We start from the raw sequence: 19,411 nt of genomic DNA, 5'->3' as shown, positions 1-19,411 counted from the left end.
TCAAAGTCATTTGTTGACCTCCCCGGTAAACTCCATCCCATGAGGCATAACGGGGAGGTCGACAAATGCCTTTGATGTCAACTGCAGAGCGTCCAGACTACCGTGCTGTGCCGCCAAACAGCTGATCGGCACAACACAGCCGCCATTTTAATTTAAATGAAGCGGCGATTATTTAAATCACCGCTTCATTTCCCTATGTCTAGAAACCTAATCTACATGGCTCCATTGATGGAGCCATGTAGTCTACACATACCCTTAGTGTAGACAAGCCTTCAGTGTTAGCTAGATTCTACAGCTCCTGCCTAGGCAAAACTCTTATTGACTCCAAAGAGTTTTGCCTGAGAGAGGGCAACAGGATCAAGTCCCAGAGAAAAATGCTATAAATACCACCTGCCATAGAAAATATTAGAGCTTAAAAAAATTGGTATTCAAAAAGAATCAATATTATCAAATACTTTAATTAATAAATTCAGATATTTAGGGTAAAAAATATAGATGAATTTTACATCAAATTGTAACTTTTTTTTCTCAGATGAATTATCACCTGCTTTCTCTGAGCAACAAAACAGAGAACAAATTCTGGCAAGCTTGGAAAGATTTATTAGAAAAGAATATAATGGTATGTAATAATAGGTAACCATGTATCATTTGCTGTTAAAATGTCACCCTTAATTCCAGTTGTTCAGCCCATTAATATATAATTGTCTTTCTTTGTTCCTTTGTCTTCTTTAAAATAGTGGCATCTTCCTTTTAAGTGTGTATATAAAGTTACCTGAAGACATATAAACTCAATCCTAAATCCTACTCTGGCCCCTTTTTGGTGATGGCAACTGGTGCCTCTCCCCAGCATGGAAGAAAGCCTGTGTGATGTAGGTTGAAATAACCAAACCGTTGCTGACTAGGGATGTAAAAGAGTAACCAGTTAAGTGAACAAAGCAGCCCCTCACCCGCATAGAAAACTAAGTGATTTCTCTAAGGTCACACAGGAAGTCTGTAGCACAATCAGGAATTGAACCAGAGGTCACTAGAGTTTCAGTCTATTGACTATTCTTCCAGAATTGGCAGGAAGTTCAGGTAGCTCTGAAAGTTTCTTTTGAAGCTCCACCCTTCAGCTGTGCTCTCTTCTTATTGGTGACAGCTGAGGATTGAGAGCACTATTTTTCTGTCTCAGAAGCTTAAGACTGAAGGATTCCATCAAAGGTTTGAAAGTAGTTATGAGCTGATGTAGTTTCTTATAGTTCATTTAAAACTGAAAAAAATTACAGTGATATAAAGCAGATCATTCAGAAAGAAATCCTCAGTTATGTTACTATACTTATTAAAATATGAATGAAAATAAATTTTAAACAAATGGAATGGCTAAGCCAAAGTGGAAATAAAAAGTTTCATCCAGAAGCTGCTATGACTTCATTAGTTGCATCTTGTACTGTAGACTAAGGATGTGAATGGTTAACTGGGTGACCTTATTGGGTGATGCTTTCGGGTACCAATTAACCAGTACCCAGGAGCAGCCCGCCGCAGATGGAGGGCTGCTGTAGCCCCTTGAGGATTGGGAGCTGGTCCCCTGCATAGGGGTGGGATGTGGGGGAATGGAAACTGGCTGCCTATGCTAGGGGGTGGGGAGGAGTCAGTTGTGTCGTTCCTCCCCCGCCCCGCAGGAGCTGAGAACCTTGTGTGTGCTGGGGCCAGGAGCAGAATCCAGTCCCCCCCGCTCCGGGTGCACATCTGCTGACTCCTGTCTGCCCCTCAGCTCCCCTGTGGGGGGGGGGGGGGCAGCAGCTGCAACCCACTTAATTGGTTAACCAATTAAACCTAAGGTGTAACCCATTAACCAGGATTTACATCTCTGCCATTGACTCTGGTTAATGGGCACAGAGGAACATCCCAATCAACCAAACTTTCCTAGTAACAGAAAATGGGATTTTCATAATACTGATGGAATTATCGTGATTTTGCAGGATATTACCAAAACACCAATTTAACCTTAAATTTCTTTATTACATCCAGAACCCAAACAATATGTATGCAGTTGCTTTAAACATGCCAATAAAGCCTAAAGAAGCAGTTTACAACATCCAAAAAGTAACAAGCCATTTATAAGTCTTTGATCAAGGTACTTACAAAAGGGCTAAACCCAGTATGCTTAAACCTATATTGTCAGCTTCAACCTAATCAGCAATGAATTCTTAAGTTTACTTTGTATACCCATCAACAAACAAGTGATGTCATTGCCAGTGACCTTAGCTAAAGCCAGATGAAGCAACTTCTCGCATAGACTATTATTTACTATTCCTGCTTCCCAAATAACCTTGTTTTATTTCTATAACTGCAGCCCAACCTTATGGTATTTCATATGTCTTTCTCACAATCTCATTCTTTTTGGGCATATGCTTTAAGCCTAAGACCTGTGCTAATATCTCATCTCAATTTAAAACCATAGTTCACCCTGGTCTAATGTGGGCCTATATCCCTACAATTGCAAAACCTTGGGAAGTATAAACAAACCAAAAAAAAAAATCACAAGAAATCAAGTATGCATAGTGTACCACACTATCTGTGTTATTAACATGAACTATAACTAGTTTTTGCATTTATTTATATACTTTTTCAAAATCCTTAAAACTCTATTATACTGTAATAAAGCGATTAATGCATGTAGAAATGTATATATAATAATTACTGAGTCTCTAAGACAGAAGGCACATCAAAAATTGCATGTGTTCCTCATCAGTTACACACAGAAATGAAAATAATTTATCACTAACTCTATGAGGTGTAAGAGATGCCCTTTAATAACTGATTTAAAAGTCCATTACATATATTACACAAAATCAAATAAGCAATTTCCTTTAGTAAGCAATGCCAAAAGATATGACCAAAATAGTGATTTTTTTGTCTATTCTTTTGGTTAGACAAAGCCAGACTGTGCTTATTTGGTTCTTCAAAAAATGGATTTGGATTCCGGGACAGTGATCTGGATATCTGCATGACCTTGGAAGGCCATGAAAATACGGAGGTGGGAGTTCAGTATTTTGAAAATATATGGTGCAATTACATTTTATACTCTGAAATGAAGAAAGATTTATAATCCTTCATTTATTGACTAGATGAAATACAATATTTGTTAATAGTTAATGGCTCAGACTTTGCTATTTATTTTTCTAGAAACTAAATTCTAAGGAAATAATTGAAGGTTTGGCAAAAATTCTTAAAAAGCATCCAGGTAAGTATTCTAAATGTATTCTATATTATATTTACAATTACATATATATTTGTATATGTTTAACATTTATGGAAATATTTTATCCTGCCTTCTCAGGTTTAAAAAACATCTTGCCTATAACAACAGCCAAAGTGCCTATAGTAAAATTTGAACACAGACGGAGTGGCTTAGAGGGAGACATCAGCTTATACAATACGCTAGTAAGTTTCTCTTTCTGTAAATGCTAATACATATTCTGCAGGATTCTTTATAAAGTTTGCCTACAGAAGTCTAAAGTATGGGGATAATATTAAAATTACTAGGGAAAAATTCTGAATCAGGAATGAAAATACCATATCCTATTTTTAAAAATATTTTCCTTCAAATAGCCCCACATTCTCAGCCCAGTGCCTAGCCAGGTGGTTGGTTTGTTTGTGGCACAATGGTGGAGAGACCTTTCTTTTTAGTGCTTCAGGTTCACTGTTACCTTTTAGCTTAATGGATCCTGTTTGTCCTTTGGTTTCTGACTCTCACACTGTAAAAACAAACTTTCTCCTGCCATGGCCCCTATCAATGTTCCCATTAATTTGTTCCATCCATGCGTGGAATTCATTTTATTATGTATACCAAATGATTAAGGCAATAAGTAGATGTGTACCACCAATAGAAACAAAATTCCTAAAATATATATATTTTAAAAAGTTACCGTAGGGACAATTACTCTAGCCAGCACAGGTTAGGCATTTTAGAACTTACAACTCAAAGAATTATATTTAAATGTAAGAAAGAAAAAAATTATGAAATGCACAGATGAGTAAAAAAATCTCAAATAACAGAGCTTTGACAGAATAAAATTACAGAAAATATAAGTGCATTACAGGAAATATCAAGTAGTAACAACAACAATACAAGTATGTGTTAAGATACGAGTGTGAAAGTGCGTGTGTGTATGAAAGACACGTGTATGTGAGAGAAAGAGAGACTGTATGTGTGAGAGATATGTGTGTGTGACAGAGAGATATGCCCTTTTAATTAGATGGGCACTTAAAGCAGCCAGAGGCAGCAGCCACCAGCAAACTCCCTCCATCCCACTCCTGACCTTGTCTAGTTTCCCCCACGCCATCCCTACACAGAGATGGAGTACAGGGGGAAGAGGACGCCCTGACATGAGCCTCCCATGATCTCCTTTGCCGGCCTCTACTCTGCATTAGGGATGTGAAGGACTAGTCACTTACCCTCTGCTTTGAGGAGGGGAAAAGAGTGGGGGTACTTCAAAGTATCAGGCTACTCCTGGCATTTCAAAGCAGCAGCGCCGCTTGGAGCCTGGGATCAGCTGAGGACTCCCTAGTCGATCCTGAGCTTCATGTGGTGCTGCCCCACAGCATTTCAAAGCGGCAGTGCTGTGCAGAGCCCAGGGTCAGTGGGGGAATTGCTACACTTCAGAGGCGGAGGAGCCCTAATGACTAATTGAATAGTCAGTCCAAAAATGCATTGATTATTTGATTAGTCAATTACCTGATACTTAACATTCTTACTCTGCATAGCAAACAACAGGCTCTTGGGAGTAGCTATAAAGCAGAGGGCAGGAGCAAAGGACAGTGGGGGAAGGGCACCAGAAGTGCAGGCTCTTGATAACTTGCTGTTCCCAACCCCATCTTAGAGGGAATTTAGGCTCCTACAAACCAGCAAAGGAGGGGCCAGGATTTGCCTTAGAATCACTCACTTTTTCAGTGACTCCATCTTTGAACAAGCTGCTTTGCTGGTGTGTTTATGTACTAATTTTTATGTATGTACTACTCTGAAGTCAGCCTTTAATTGAATTCTTGCAGCCCCATTGAAAATGTTGCATGAGAGTTGCTGAGCATACAAGTTATCGCCCTGTATATTTTGACTGTCTGCATCCTCCATGTCTGAATTGCAAGTCATATGATATTAAACTATAAAATATTGTTTGATACTTCTCTGTTTTCCAGGCACAGCATAACACAAGGATGCTGGCTACATATGCAGCTATTGATCCTAGAGTGCAATATTTGGGATATACAATGAAGGTTTTTGCTAAGGTAATATAAAAATACAGTACAACATGACTTTATCAGTGTTCATTGTTTGTATATCACTGTGCTCTGTGCTAGACTGTCATGTAAGCTCTTTGGGACAATGATTCTGAGGCCTGCTATAAAGGAAGTAAATGGAATCTTCTTAATCTGAGAATCAAGATGCTGCATTCTCAGTAGCTGTATATGGACATTTTCAAGCTTTAGGGCTTGACATGTGACTTATAAAGTGCCCTAACTGGCCTGTATAGACCCTGCTGATACAAATTAAGTCTTCCCTGGTATTTTTTAGAGATCACACTCTTCTTGCATACATTGCTGCTCCATGTATACAAGTCCTTAGAACCAAATATTGCTCTCAGTTATGTATGGTGAGTTCCCTTTGAAGCCAGTGAAATTGCAAATATATCCAGAGCAGAAATGGGCCGTAATGCCCTCTGTTGACTGTGGAACCATTTCTGTTTGATGGAAGTGTGATACTCTGAAAAAGTAGGTTTTAATTTCTTGAACTCATGCCAGTTACACCAACAAAAACTCTTAACTGTATAATTGGGAATCAGAACGCACTGTGCATCCAGATGGTAATTTTTCTGGCTAAAATATTTTGCTTATCTTTCCCCTATAGTCTTGCAATAAAGCATAAAAGAACTTGTTTTTTTATGCGGAGAGATCTTGGAGATGAATAATATGTGCATCTGTAAATAACTTGGCATGCAGTCTCTTTGTTGATTGAAACACTATCTCTTTATTTGCTCTACATGATTTAATTGACTGCATAAACGGATTTTCATGAAAAGACTAGTGGAATTTGTTTTATTATTACTTTAGAGTTGTACCATAATACAAGCTGTTAATATGCTGCTGTCTGTTGAGCTAATTGAAATATACTTCTGACTTTCTTCCAGAATATTATAGTCTTTTATCCATTGTATTAGCCCTTATGCTAATAATTAATTTACAAGTGAGGATTAGATGGTATTTACATTCTTTGCAAGAGAGAGGGATGGTGTCTAATCCCAGTATTGGAAGCCAGGAATTCCTGACTTTCCCTGATGGGGACACTCCTCCTATGGCCTTCTTCAAGTCACGTAAATCATTTTACCTGTTTCACTGTCAGTCAAAATTGGAATAGTGGAAGGTTTGAAGAATTAATGATAACAGTGAATTTGGATTAATATTTACTAGGGCTGTCAAGCAGTTAAAAATTAGTTGTGATTCATCTCAGTTTTAATTGCACTGTTAAATAATAATAGAATACTATTTATTTAAATATTTTAGATGTTTTCTATATTTTCAAATATATTGATTTTAATTACAACACCGAATACTAGGTGTACAGTGCTCACTTTTTATTACTTTGTTTATATATATTTGCACTGTAAAAAGGTAAAATAAATGTATTTCAATTTGCCTCACACAAGTACTGTTGTACTACTACATCTTTATCATGAATGTTGAACTTTCAACTGTAGAATTATTATTTTTACATTACTCCCTTTAGCTGAGTGAGCCTTTATATGCTAGGGAGGATAGATTTTACCTCAGGGACTTGGCATGCTTCAGGGGAGGAGAGGCAAAGCTTGCCAGATGTCTGTTCTCTATAGCAATGTTTCGATAACTTTTTTGTGTTGATTGTGATGGGGTGTGGCCACAGAAGTCCTTTTAGGATTGTTCTCCAGTATGCTGATCATGCCATCCTTGCTCTCTGGGGCTCCCCACTACCCTCTCCTGCTGGACCAGATCCTCTGGACTCCCCTAGAAAAGGCACAGAGTTGGGATTACTGCCTCACTGAAGAGCAATGCAGATGCTGAACAGCTTCAGCTCTGGGAGGATGCAGTTCTAGGGCACAGCACCCAGGAAACTAGGGATGTTAAATTTAGATTAATTAACAAATAGTTGATGGGCTTTCCATTGACTATTCGATTAGTCGATAAGAGTGCCTCTGCTTTCAAACTGTTCAAAAGCAGAACCCCAGCAGGAAGCATGGGGGACAGTGGGGGACTGGCCCCACGCTCCCTGCAGTGCCTGAGCCTTTGAAATTAACAAGAACCCCAGCGGACTCCTGCTGACCCCGAACTCCCTGTGATGCCTCAGATTTTGACGTGTACAAGAGCCGCAGTGAGGCTCTTGTACCTTTCAAAAGGAAGCCCCACAGGGAGCGCTGGGCCAGTGACTCCCTGCTGAGCCTGCGCTCCCTGTGGCTCCTGAGCCTTTGAAATGTACAAGATCCCCACTGGGGCTCTTGTACATTTCAAAAGCAGCAGCCCCACACGGAGCATGGGGCCAGTAACTCCACCATTGGCCCCGCGTTCCCTGTAGAGCTTCCTTTTGAAATGTACAGGAGCCTCACCAGGGCTCGTGTACATTTCAAAATCAGAATTGCAGCAGAAATGGTGTAACCAGAGACTGCATCAGTCCCCGTTCATGCCATTTCCCGTTGTGCCTCTGTCTCCTCTACCCTCTGCAGAAATGGTGCTGGGGGGGGGGACTGGCTTCTAAGAGGGTTCCCCCCAGAACCAGCTCTTGCTTCTCCCCGTCCTTGCTGCCTCTCTCTGAATTATGCATATTTATATTCATGAGCCAATTTTTATAAAGCATAGTGGGAGGAACCACCACACTGGTGACCTCATTTTGACTAAAAAAATAATAGACACCCTTTCACTTGAAAAAATTATGACCCTTCCACCGTGAACCCTGCTCAGAGCATGGGGTTTAAACCTTCCTCGGGTGTGGAGCACTGGGCTTCTTCTCACCTTTGGGCTTCATGCTCTAGTCCCCCTCAGTGTATGGAGCTCCAGTCCCTGCCCTCCCCTGACCAGTAGCTTCAGTCCCCTCCCCGTCCCTGCTGCCTCCAGAGCAGTGGTTTCAGGCCCAGCCACCACCTGGAACTCTGGCTTCCCCACAAGCCCTGGAGCCCCACTGCAGTCTCCAGAGCTCAAGGCCTGTGGCTTCAGCCCCCCACTGTGGATGACTCCTTCCCCATCGAGAGGTAGGCAATTAATGTGTTAGAAAAATCACCAGTGTTAACTGCAATTAATTGAAGCCTTAGTAAGGTGCTGATCAAATTGAATTGCATTATGTGTATGTTTTTACGGTAAAGTGAACTGTTAGAAGAGTTATTTGAATACTAGACATGGGAACAGAGTTTAAAAGCACGTCTGTATGTTAGCATGTAAGCTCAGGGGTCAGTAAGTAGCACAAAATACTACTATCAGTTTTCCAGACCAAGGTTAATAAATGTCTTCCATTTTGATAATAGTTACAATTAACATATAGCTAAAGAAGATTTTTTACAGTAATGCAAGAATTCATATTTTCAAAATATTTTAAAAGGGATTTCAGATTAAAAATGGTATGTTTAATAAAATATGTCCATATGTGTATTGCTAATAAAACCATAATAAATTATACATCTTTCATTTTTATACGATAATTCACCATTTATGCGTAATGTTTGTAAATCATATAGCCTGAGCAATGTAAATACTCTAGTTGGTTTCACATTTGTAGTGTGTTATACGCTAGCATAATGTAACAGTTAAGTAAGTTGCAAATACTACAGGAAAATAAATAACTTTGCATAAAAATCATTAAAATAAAAATTTTAAATATCCCCCCCCCCCTAAAAATATGGAAACTTCTTTGATAACATAAGGTTAGGAAAACGTTGGTTTCACAATATTGAAATTTTGGAACTAAATTGAGTTGGATATCAGGAAACTGTATAATTTTAGAGGCTATTTTGGAAAATTTGGGCCATGACATTCGGAAGACTGTTTCCCATTAGATTATTGAAGCTTTATGAGTTGATCAAATTTTGTTCCTAAAGTAGTTGACAATGTCTCTCTCTCTAAACTTGTTAACATTTATCTCTCAGACTTTGTTAAACAGTTTTTAATTCTGAAACAAATAATGGTAGTGTTAACGGTAGTTGAGTTTTTGTTCATTGCCATATAGTTCATAGAATTAAATACTGTAGTTTAATTTTCATTCAGTGCTTTGTTCAAAATGTATTTTGTCTAGCGTTGCGACATTGGAGACGCATCCAGAGGAAGCCTATCTTCATATGCCTATATCCTTATGGTGTTGTACTTTCTGCAACAGAGAAATCCCCCAGTTATCCCAGTTCTTCAGGAGGTAGGTTTTCAGAAAAAGATGTAATGGAAAAAGTAGCATTGTTTTTTAAGTCAAATTAGAAAGACTTTTTTCCTAAAGGCAATGAGTGCAAATAAAAATCCTGGGCCTCTTTTCATCGTCCATTTTTTTACTTTTACTAGGTACTATAAGTAAAACCTAAAAATAAAACAGCAGCAAAACCAGGAAAGTATTTTTGACCTGGTTATATGCTGCTGAATTAATTTTTCTTGGCTTTTGGTCATGAGAGCTAGCCTGTCCATTGGATGCTTTGGGAGGCCCTGTGCTTTGAGGCGGATGTGAGGCCTGGGAGTGTGCGGGCCATCGGCAGCACAACTGGCTCCATTCCACCCAACCCCCCACAGGAGAGGATTCGAGGTCTGGGCAGTGTGGGGGATGGTCGCAGTGCAACCCACTCTGCTCCACTTCTCCCTTCCCTTCCCCTCCCCTTCAGAGGTTCAGGGGACGCAGTAGCCTAGGTGTTGTGGGACCTGGTGGTGGCATCACTGGGCCCTCTCCACTCCGCGTCAAGGATGGAATATGAGGAGAGAGGGGGCAAGGGCTTGGGGAAGGGCTGGAGGGGGGGCGGTGGGGGAGAGGAAGAGGCAGGGGAGGAGCAGGGCCTGGAGCAGAGGGGAGCAGTCCCTCCCCCAATGGACACCCCTTTTGGTCATACTATGATGTTTGTACAATCAAGAGTAAAGGATTCAAATCAGCAAGAAGTTGTAATGATGCCCTGGGTTAGAAGTCCCAAGTTCTAATTCCAACTCTGCTGTTTATTTGCTATATGACTTTGAGAAAATTAATGAGATATTCTTCTGCTTTCCTACTTGCAAAACAAGGGTGATATTTATGTACCTTCCTGATAAAGTGCTGGAACAATTAATGTTTCTATCATTTTGAAAATAGTATTACATAAATGCTTAGAAATTCTATTAATAAAATAGCATTATATACCTTCATTATTATTTAAGGTGGGATGAACTGCATGTATTCAGCAGTCTGCCTTTCCCTGAGATATTGACATTCTCTGGAGGTCCCTGATAGATCTGAGAATTATTTCTATTTGTCTTTTCCCTTTCCTGCATGAAAGAGGAACTCTGGGTAAGACTGTGTCTACACTGGAAAGATTTGGCAACAAAAATACTGTTGACAGTCATAAGTTGCCAAAAAGAAAGTAGCCAAATCATGTTCACACTGCCACTCTGTCAACATACCGTGGCTACATTGTTAGCTCCCCCGCCCCAGCAGACCAGGCTTTTCTCAGGATGCCTGTGGTAGAGAAGCTGGGGTGCTGCTGGGTTGGTCCAGTAGTGCCGAGGAGCGGCGCTACTAGACCAACCCAGCAGCACCCCAGCTGCTCTGCCCCAGGCGTCCCCAAGTCAGCTGCTTCTGAAACTGACCAGCGGCTGACTACAGGAAGCCCGAGGCAGAGTTGCTCTGCCCCGGGCTTCCTGGAATCAGCCGCTGATCAGTTTCAGCAGCAGCTGACTTGGGGACACCTGGGGTAGAGCACCTGGGGTGCTGCCGGGTTGGTCCCCGCAGCGCTGAGGTGCGGCGCTGCGGAGACTACCCGGCAGCGCCCCAGCTGCTCTGTCCCAGGCGTCCAGATTCAGCTGCTGTTGAAACTGATCAGCTGCTGATTCCAGGAAGCCGGGGGCAGAGCAACTCTGCCTCGGGCTTCCTGTAGTCAGCTGCTGGTCAGTTTCAGCAGCAGCTGACTTGGGGACGCCTGGGGCAGAGCAGCTGGGGTGCTGCTGGGTTGGTCTAGTAGCGCCGCTCCTCGGGAAGCAGCGTCTGAATCTGGATGCCAGTTCCGACTTAAGTACAAATTCGACTTAAGTACAAACCTACAGTCCCTATCTTGTACGTAACCCGGGGACTGCCTGTATGAAAAATGTCTTGTCAGTCATCACTTTGTTTCTCAATCCGCCCGGGATTTCTGGCTTTCTTTCGCCCCATTGAAAACTGACGGTCCTTACTGCACACTCTGTCATCTGCTGGATGAAATCATGGATCCCAGACTTCTCTCCCATGCTGTGTTCAATGTGTTTAGGACGTCACACATTGCAGCAGATCTTCTTATGCACTTAGTATCAGAGGAAGACGATTCAAATGCGGATGGCTATGTAAGTGACAGGGACAGCATAGAAGTGGCATTGCATTGGGTTGTCACAGAGCAGCTGTGCATAGTAGCATGTCACTTTTGGACTAGGGATGTTAAAATTAGATTAATCCACTAATCTCATAGTTGATGGAATTTCCATCAACTATTCGATTAGTCGATAAGGGCACTTCCGTTTTGAATGTAGCAAGAGCCACCCGGCTGTTGCTACATTTCAAAGTACCGCATGGCATTCTGCCTTTGAAATATATGAGAGTCTCAGCGGGGGCTCTTGTGCATTTCAAAGATTGAAACACCACATGGAGCCAGGTGACAGCAGGGAGTCCCTGCTGACTCTGGGCTCCATGCAGCAATTCCACCTTTGAAGTGTGTATTTAAAAGATTGAAACTCCACATGGATCCCGGGGGATAGTGGGGGAACTCCCTGCTGGCCCCAAGCTCCATGTGGTGTTTCAATCTTTGAAATGCAGAAGAGCTCCAGTGGGGATTCTTATATACATTTCAAAGTTGAGAAGTTTAGGGGGTAGAGGAGTTAGTCTGTGCAGGTAAACTGAAAAAACAACATATAGTTCTAACACTCCGGTCATCTGAAGAAGTGAGCTGTGCCCACGAAAGCTCATGATACCATCTACATATTTTGTTAGTTTAGAAAGTGCTACCAGACTATTTGTTGTTTTTTCAGTTTCAAAGTTGGAACGCTGCTGCTGCACCCCTGCCTCCTCCCATGGAGCTGGAGCTCGGGGGAACTGGCTTTTAAGCTGGCTCCCCCCCAGCATCCGCTCCTCTTCCCTCCCCCCTTGCTGTCTCTTTCTGATAGAGGTTAAGCGACTAATCTACTAGTGTGTCAACTATCTGATAAGCTTTTGCTTATTGGATAGTTGACTAGTCGACTAGTTGCTTACCTGCCTATTTTGGACTAGGTAATCTAGCACTGAGTGTTGGGATTGCATTGTCATGTAGGTATGGGATGAAGAGCAGCGGCTACAGAACTTTTGGATGCCTAAAGCAACCTTCCTGGAGCTGTGTGCTGACCTGGCCCCTGAACTGCAGTGGAAGAGTGCTCGAATGAGAGCTGCTTTCTTGGTAGAGAAATGTGTTGTAATTTCTTTGTGGAAACTGGCAACTCCTGATTGCTACCATTCAGTTGTAAATTAATTTGGAGAGGGGAAGTCTATCAGGGTATGTCTACACTAGCCCCCTAGTTCGAACTAGGGAGGCTAATGTAGGCATTTGGACTTGCAAATGAAGCTAAGTCTTAAGTTCGAATTACCTGTTTCTCCTCCTGGAATGAGGTGTAACAGTTAATTTGAACTAAGAACTTAATTCGAATTACCGTTTAACTGACGCGTGTAGCCGCAGGCAGTTAGTCTGGACTAGTGGCATTTAAAAATGGCGGCTGGATGGGAACATGGAAATAAAGCCCGGGATATTTAAATCCTGGGCTTCATTTGCAATTCCGAATGCCTACATTAGCCTCCCTAGTTTGAACTGGGGGCTAGTGTAGACATACCCTCATTGGGGCAGCACTTATGCAAGTGTGCAAAGCAATAAATCACATTTTGGTGCATAGGACTGTAACTCTGGGAAATATGGATGACACAGTGACTGGCTTTTCTGGCATAGGCTTTCCAAACTGTGAGAGGACAATCAATGGCACACACATTCCCACTATAGTGCCACTCCACCTTGCCACAGAGTACATCAATCGGAAGGCATTGTGCTTCAGGTGCTTGTGGATTGCCTTGGATGTTTCATAGACATAAATGTGGGGTGGTCTGGAAAAGTGCATGATGAATGCATCGTCAGGAACAGTGTTCTGTACAGCAAGCTGCAGGCTGGGACTTTCTTTCTGACCAGAAAATTACAGTGGCCATAGTGATCCGAGGTGACTCAGCTTATTCCTTACAGCCCTGACTCATAAAGTCTTACAAGGGGTACCTGGACAGCAGTAAGGAGTGATTTTACAGTAGGCTAAATCGATGCCGCATGGTTGTTGAATATGCTAGGGAGGTAAGCAACTAATTGACTATCTGATGAGCAAAAGCTTATGGGATAGTTGACTAGTCCCTTGACTAATCGCGTCACCCAAGGAGGGGGAGCAGGATCTGGCTTAAAAGCTGGTTCCCCCCAGCATCATCTCCACATAGGCAGAGGAGGCAGGGCGGTAGCGGGGACCAAGCGGAATCAGTGGATTCCTGGCTCGTGCCTAGTCCCAGATGCGCCTCTGCTTTTTAAATATATGAAGAACCTGTTGACAGCTCTTAAACCATTTTAAAGGCTAAAGCTCAGCACGGGAGCAAGCCAGGTCAGCTGATTCCCAGCTTGGGCAGTATTCCTCTCCCCTCCCCCGCTGTGCACCAGCCTTTTAAATTGATTAATTTAAAAATTAATTTTTAAAGCTGTTAATCCATTTAAAAGGCTAAAGCGCAGCAGGAGGGACCCAGCATATGGATTATATCCTGTTTCTGACTCTGTGCTATGGAAAGCGTCCATGGTCTCTTTGTAGAAGTGAGGTCCCCACCTAATGATTGTGTCCAGTTCTTTATAAAAATGGTACATTGTAGGTGCAGCACCAGACTGGCTGTTTGCCTCCTTGCCTTCTGGTATGCCTGCTGGAGTTATTTTGGCTCTGCGTTGCAGGGTGTTTCTATCATACACCTTCATACAAAGAGCTTGGGAAATGTGACTATACGTGTCCTACTTCCTATGGGTCACTCGCAGCTGTGATTGCACTGATTATTCACCCCACACATTGATAACATCCAAAAGCTGCGTGGTGCTCCAAAGAGGAGAACGTCTTGAGTAATACCCACCCCTGTTTCACTGAGAAGATGCCATGAGGAGCATTACACAATGAGTCAGGCACCAGGAAATGGATTTTAAAGTTCCCAGGGACTGCAGGTGGGAGGGGCTCATCTTTTTTCATGTTTACTTGTTTACATGGCTACAGAGCAGCAGCATTCAAAGCACTGGCCAGAGTGGCTAATCGGGCATTGTGAGAAACGTCCTGGAGTTCAAGAAACTCGAAAAAACCCTATTGCAGTACACACTACATGATTGTTCACAGTAATATGGGAAAAGGGTGGATAAAAGTACCTTGTGGAAGTTTTTTGTCGCCAAAACTGTGCATTTGTCAGGAGTTTTGTTGCTTTGCAAGGTGAATGCTCTCCAGGTTTTGTCACCAAAAGGGGGGTTTGGTGACAAAACTTGCCAGTGTAGACAAGTCCAATGTCACTCTGTCTGAGGCCATTACTTCATTGATGTTACTTTAAGGTCTATTAATTGCTACTTCTGGGGCCATATTTAAATAACAGTTGAGTCTCCCCTTGGCCTAACCAAATTTAAGTAATTATGGATGAGGTCAGCTATGGTCTCTCTTAAGTTAGAGATTTAATAGGAAAGAGCAGTTTGGCTGCAACCAGATGGAATGATTTTATGCACATTTTCTTAGTTCTCAGGAACAAAGAAATTAAAATACCAGAAATATTTGGTAGATAAGCAGAATTACTTGTAGATAAAATGCATTTGAATGTTTTCCATGTAATGCCAAACACCTTTCAAACTAATACTGAAATAAAAACATGTTCTTGCAATATGTCTTCAAACAAAACTGTAACAGTTTTATGAATGCTTAAACCCTGGGTGGCAATGAAGACTAAACTATAATCGTTCTTGTGTTTGTTAGATATTTGATGGAAAACAGATTCCACAGAGAATGGTTGATGGGTGGAATGCCTTTTTCTTTGATGACATGGAAGAGCTGGTAAAGTAACAATTCCAAAATACTTATGAAAATTTAGGGCTTGAATACATGAGAGAGCTTTACCTATATAAACTGTGTCTTAAATTGCAGAAGAAACGTTTGCCTTCACTTGGAAAGAACACTGAGTCACTTGGAGAACTCTGGTTAGGGTTACTGCGATTCTACACTGAAGAATTTGACTTCAAAGAATATGTGATCAGCATTCGGCAGAAGAAACTGCTAACCACCTTTGAGAAACAGTGGACATCCAAATGCATTGCCATTGAAGGTACGTATTTGGTGGATTTCTATCCTGTTATGTTACAAAACGGGGTGGGGAACCTAAGGCCTGGCCCCCAACTTGCCCGGATCCAGCCCCCAATGCACAGGGCTCCCCCAGAATTGGGGAGCCTATGCTGGTGCTCCTCTCCCCACCCCTGCTGCCTCATCAGAGGGCTGGAGCACAGAAAATCTACAAGACTGGGCCCCCTAGACTCTGATATGTGAGAAGAATGTAGAGAGTGTCTTTTCTCTTCAATCAGGGGCCACATCAGTGAGGGGTTTTGGAGGTTTGTTTTGCTTCTCACTTGTGTGCGGTCCCTGGCTGATTTTTCTTTGGGTCATTGGTCCCTTACCCAAAAAAGGTTCCCCACCCCTGCTACAAAACAATGAATGCACGGGTGGGGATCTGATCTCCTCTTGATGCACAGCATTGTTACACAGGGACCTCCTATTAATGATAATGAGACTTTGATTTGCAAATCCTACTGCATACATAAATGACAGTAGACCCCTAATTTTCAATATTTCTTCTATACGTAATTCACATCTACTTAAAACCCATTGCAGTGACTAACCCAAAAAATGCTCTATTCCCACCTATCAGTGTATGTGTTATGTGACCGTACACATTTAAATAGACATACTAAATGAGAGAATATTTTATGCTGCAACTTGTTTTGCCAACTCTTGAATATTTTTCTTTTTTTCCTTTGCCCAGATCCTTTTGACTTGAATCATAATCTTGGTGCTGGAGTCTCCAGAAAAAGTAAGATATTTATTCCTACTGCGGAGCTCTTAGTAATTTCTAAAGCAAAGTGCCTTTATTTTGTCTTCAAATGATTTTATCTTCTCTTCAATAGTGACCAATTTCATAATGAAGGCATTTATCAATGGGAGAAAACTGTTTGGTACCCCATTCTATCCAATCCCAGGAAGAGAAGCTGTAAGTTCTCTTTGATTTTGTCTTAGGCTTTAAGTATATTTTCCTTTCCTTTATCCATCAGAATGGTGCATATAGAGCAAACACATTGTCTCAATTTCTTGGCTTTTTTCAAATGTGCATGACAAGCCGTCATGCATAAACTGATTTTAAAAGATACAACTGGATATAAGGCTGAGTTCTAGGAATAAAGAAACAGACTGGGAGGTATTTTCAGTTTCCTTTTCTAGGAGTGTCCCTGTGGGTGCTCCAACTTAGGTCTTGAGGCGCCGCTCGAGCACCCACAGGGACAATGATCTCATAGAACCTCCATTACTTCACGAAGTGAGTAACCTTCTCATTCTCAGAAAAGGGAGTTGTACCGTAAAGCTTTGTAGTAGTAAGGACGTCATTGATAACTTCCCAGAAGCACATGTATAGAGAGATTTAGAGAGATTTATATAATTTTTGGAAAGAGTAAAAAACGCAACAATTGTCATATTTTATTTCATAAAACTTGCTTACTGCTTTAGGTCCTTAGCAATAAAAAAGTGAAGCTCATCAGTGTTGTTCTTGTCTTGTACTTATATATAGGAGCAGCAGTTGGCTCTCCAGCTATGTGTTAAGCAGCCCTAATGTGGAAAATATATCATCAAAATGAAAAAGAATCCAAGATTTTCTGTTGGTGCAAAAAAATTCAGTGTAAAGCCTTAGAATAATGCACGATACTAGTTTTCTTGGTAAAGCAATCAGAAGACTTGTTGCTTACTCAGCTTTAAAACACACTAAAGGCTTTAAGTACTTTGGTGACTGAGTTATTTTCTAAATGGAAGGAACAACCTTAGCAGGCTTTACTCATATCCAGTTTTATAAATTTGTACATTAGATGGTAATGACTTGAGGCTCGTTAAGAAAATAACCTTTTTCAGCTTAACCAGCAGATCATGTACTAATGTACTATCCACTGTAAAATGTATTTCCATTGAGTGATAGGTTTTTCAAAGACTATGTTCTTGCTGGCTGATGTTTAGACCCTGAGGAAGGAAGCACCTGTGTCTTACAAAACAAATGGCATCTTTGAAAAACCTTGAAATAATAGCTAAGCAGGTGGCCAGCTAGAATTGTTTAGGAAAGGAGGAATTTTCAAAAGCATTAAGTGAGTTAGGAGTGCAAGTTCCATTGATTGAAAATAGAATTTGTGCTCGTAAGTCAATTAGGTGCTTTTGAAAATCTCAAATTTACAATTTGCTTATAACTTCACACACACTCACAAAAGCTACCCACCTTCAAAATCTGCAAATTGTGCATGTAAATAGTATATGTAAACACTGTTATTGTGGTCCTTCCACTCCTTCCATTTGTTGGTTATACTGTCTTGTATTTTGTCTTAACTTGCATCAGTGCTCTTTGTGGGGGGGGAGGTAGGGCGGTGTTTCTCTGTGTTTGGATAGTGTTCTAAATCAATGGTGCTAATCTAACTGGGGATTTTAGGTTTTGCATACAGGCAGTCCCTGAGTTACGCGGATCCGACTTAGTCAGATCCACAGCTACGAACGGGGCTTTTCTCACCCCAGATGCGCTGCGGTCCCGCTGCCCGCGTCCTGCGGGGCGAGAAAGGCAGCTCCGCGTCTCCCTGGTCTTCTGGGGGGATCCCCCCCCAGACCAGGGAGACGGGGAGCAAAGCCGTGGAGGATGCGGGCGGGACCGCGGCGCGACTCGGTGGTCCCGCCACACGTGTCTCCCTGGTCTGCCGGGGGGGGGCGCAGCTAGTGTGCCCCCTCCCCCCAGCAGACCAGGCTTTTCTCGCCGACGACGCCTGGGGTAGAGCAGCTGGGGCGCTGCTGGGTTGGTCCGGCAACGCTGCTCCTGGGCACTACTGGACCAACCCGGCAGCTGCTCTGCCCTAGGCGTCCCCAAGTCAGCCGCTGCTGACCAGCGGCTGACTACAGGAAGCCCGAGGCAGAGTTGCTCTGCCCCGGGCTTCCTGGAATCAGCCGCTGATCAGTTTCAGCAGCGGCTGACTTGGGGACATCTGGGGTAGAGCAGCTGGGGTGCTGCCGGGTGGTCCCGGCAGCGCTGAGGTGCGGCACTGCGGGGACCTACCCAGCAGCGCCCCAGCTGCTCTTTCCCAGGCGTCCAAATTCAGCCGCTGTTGAAACTGATCAGCGGCTGATTCCAGGAAGCCCAGGGCAGAGCAACTCTGCCTCAGGCTTCCTGTAGTCAGCCACTGGTCAGTTTCAGCAGCGGCTGAATCTGGACTTACATACAAATTCCGACTTACATACAAATTCAACTTAAGAACAAACTTACAGTCCCTATCTTGTACGTAACCCAGGGACTGTCTGTATATACAAATAGGAAATAATAAATTACCATGTTGGAGTTAATTTCTTGTGTTTGAAGGACAAAATGAACTTAAAGTATGTGTGTCTGTGTAATAATGTTATCATAGCTTATGATTAATTAGCGTTCTTTCTAACAGCATCTGTATTTGTTGTATGCAAGGGCATTGAGTAAGATGCTCTAGTACCTAAATGGAAATGTGTTAGATGATATTCAGTTTGCAGTGTTCTGTACTGAGGTTTCATTCAACATTAGTGGGTATGTCTACTCTTGCACCCTCTTTCAAGAGGGGGATTCAAATGCAGACATTCAAAATTGCAAATGAAGCCGGGATTTAAATGTCCCGCGCTTCACTTGCATATTTGCGTTATGGCGTTATTTTGAAATAACAGATGCTGTTAAGACGCAGTTATTTCGAGAGAAAACCCTTCTCTCTAAATAACTGGTAAACCTCATTGTATGAGGAATAAGGATTTATTCCTCATACAATGGAGAAGGGTTTTCTCTCGAAATAACCGTGTCTTAACAGAGTCTGTTATTTTGAAATAGTGCTATTTCGAAATAGCGCCATAACGTGAATATGCAAGTGAAGCACAGGATATTTAA

The 19,411-nt window shown here is 42.2% G+C and overlaps 1 protein-coding gene across 7 annotated transcripts in view; it reads left to right on the top strand.

The window, feature by feature from the left end:
• Positions 1-19,411, top strand: part of TUT4 (terminal uridylyl transferase 4) — an 84,807-nt gene that overhangs the window by 50,804 nt on the left and 14,592 nt on the right. For all 7 annotated transcript variants that reach the window (XM_075935978.1, XM_075935980.1, XM_075935979.1 and 4 more), the window contains 10 exons: positions 533-619; positions 2,913-3,016; positions 3,166-3,223; positions 3,320-3,423; positions 5,176-5,265; positions 9,284-9,397; positions 15,205-15,282; positions 15,373-15,550; positions 16,262-16,309; positions 16,404-16,486. In XM_075935978.1, coding sequence (XP_075792093.1) covers positions 533-619; positions 2,913-3,016; positions 3,166-3,223; positions 3,320-3,423; positions 5,176-5,265; positions 9,284-9,397; positions 15,205-15,282; positions 15,373-15,550; positions 16,262-16,309; positions 16,404-16,486 — 944 coding nt within the window. The remainder of the gene's footprint in view (positions 1-532; positions 620-2,912; positions 3,017-3,165; positions 3,224-3,319; positions 3,424-5,175; positions 5,266-9,283; positions 9,398-15,204; positions 15,283-15,372; positions 15,551-16,261; positions 16,310-16,403; positions 16,487-19,411) is intronic.

Source organism: Pelodiscus sinensis, chromosome 9 (assembly GCF_049634645.1).
Source record: "Pelodiscus sinensis isolate JC-2024 chromosome 9, ASM4963464v1, whole genome shotgun sequence".
NCBI lineage: Eukaryota > Metazoa > Chordata > Testudines > Trionychidae > Pelodiscus > Pelodiscus sinensis.
The sequence above is the reverse complement of the archived record's forward strand: the minus strand, read 5'-3'. Positions and strand labels throughout refer to the sequence as shown.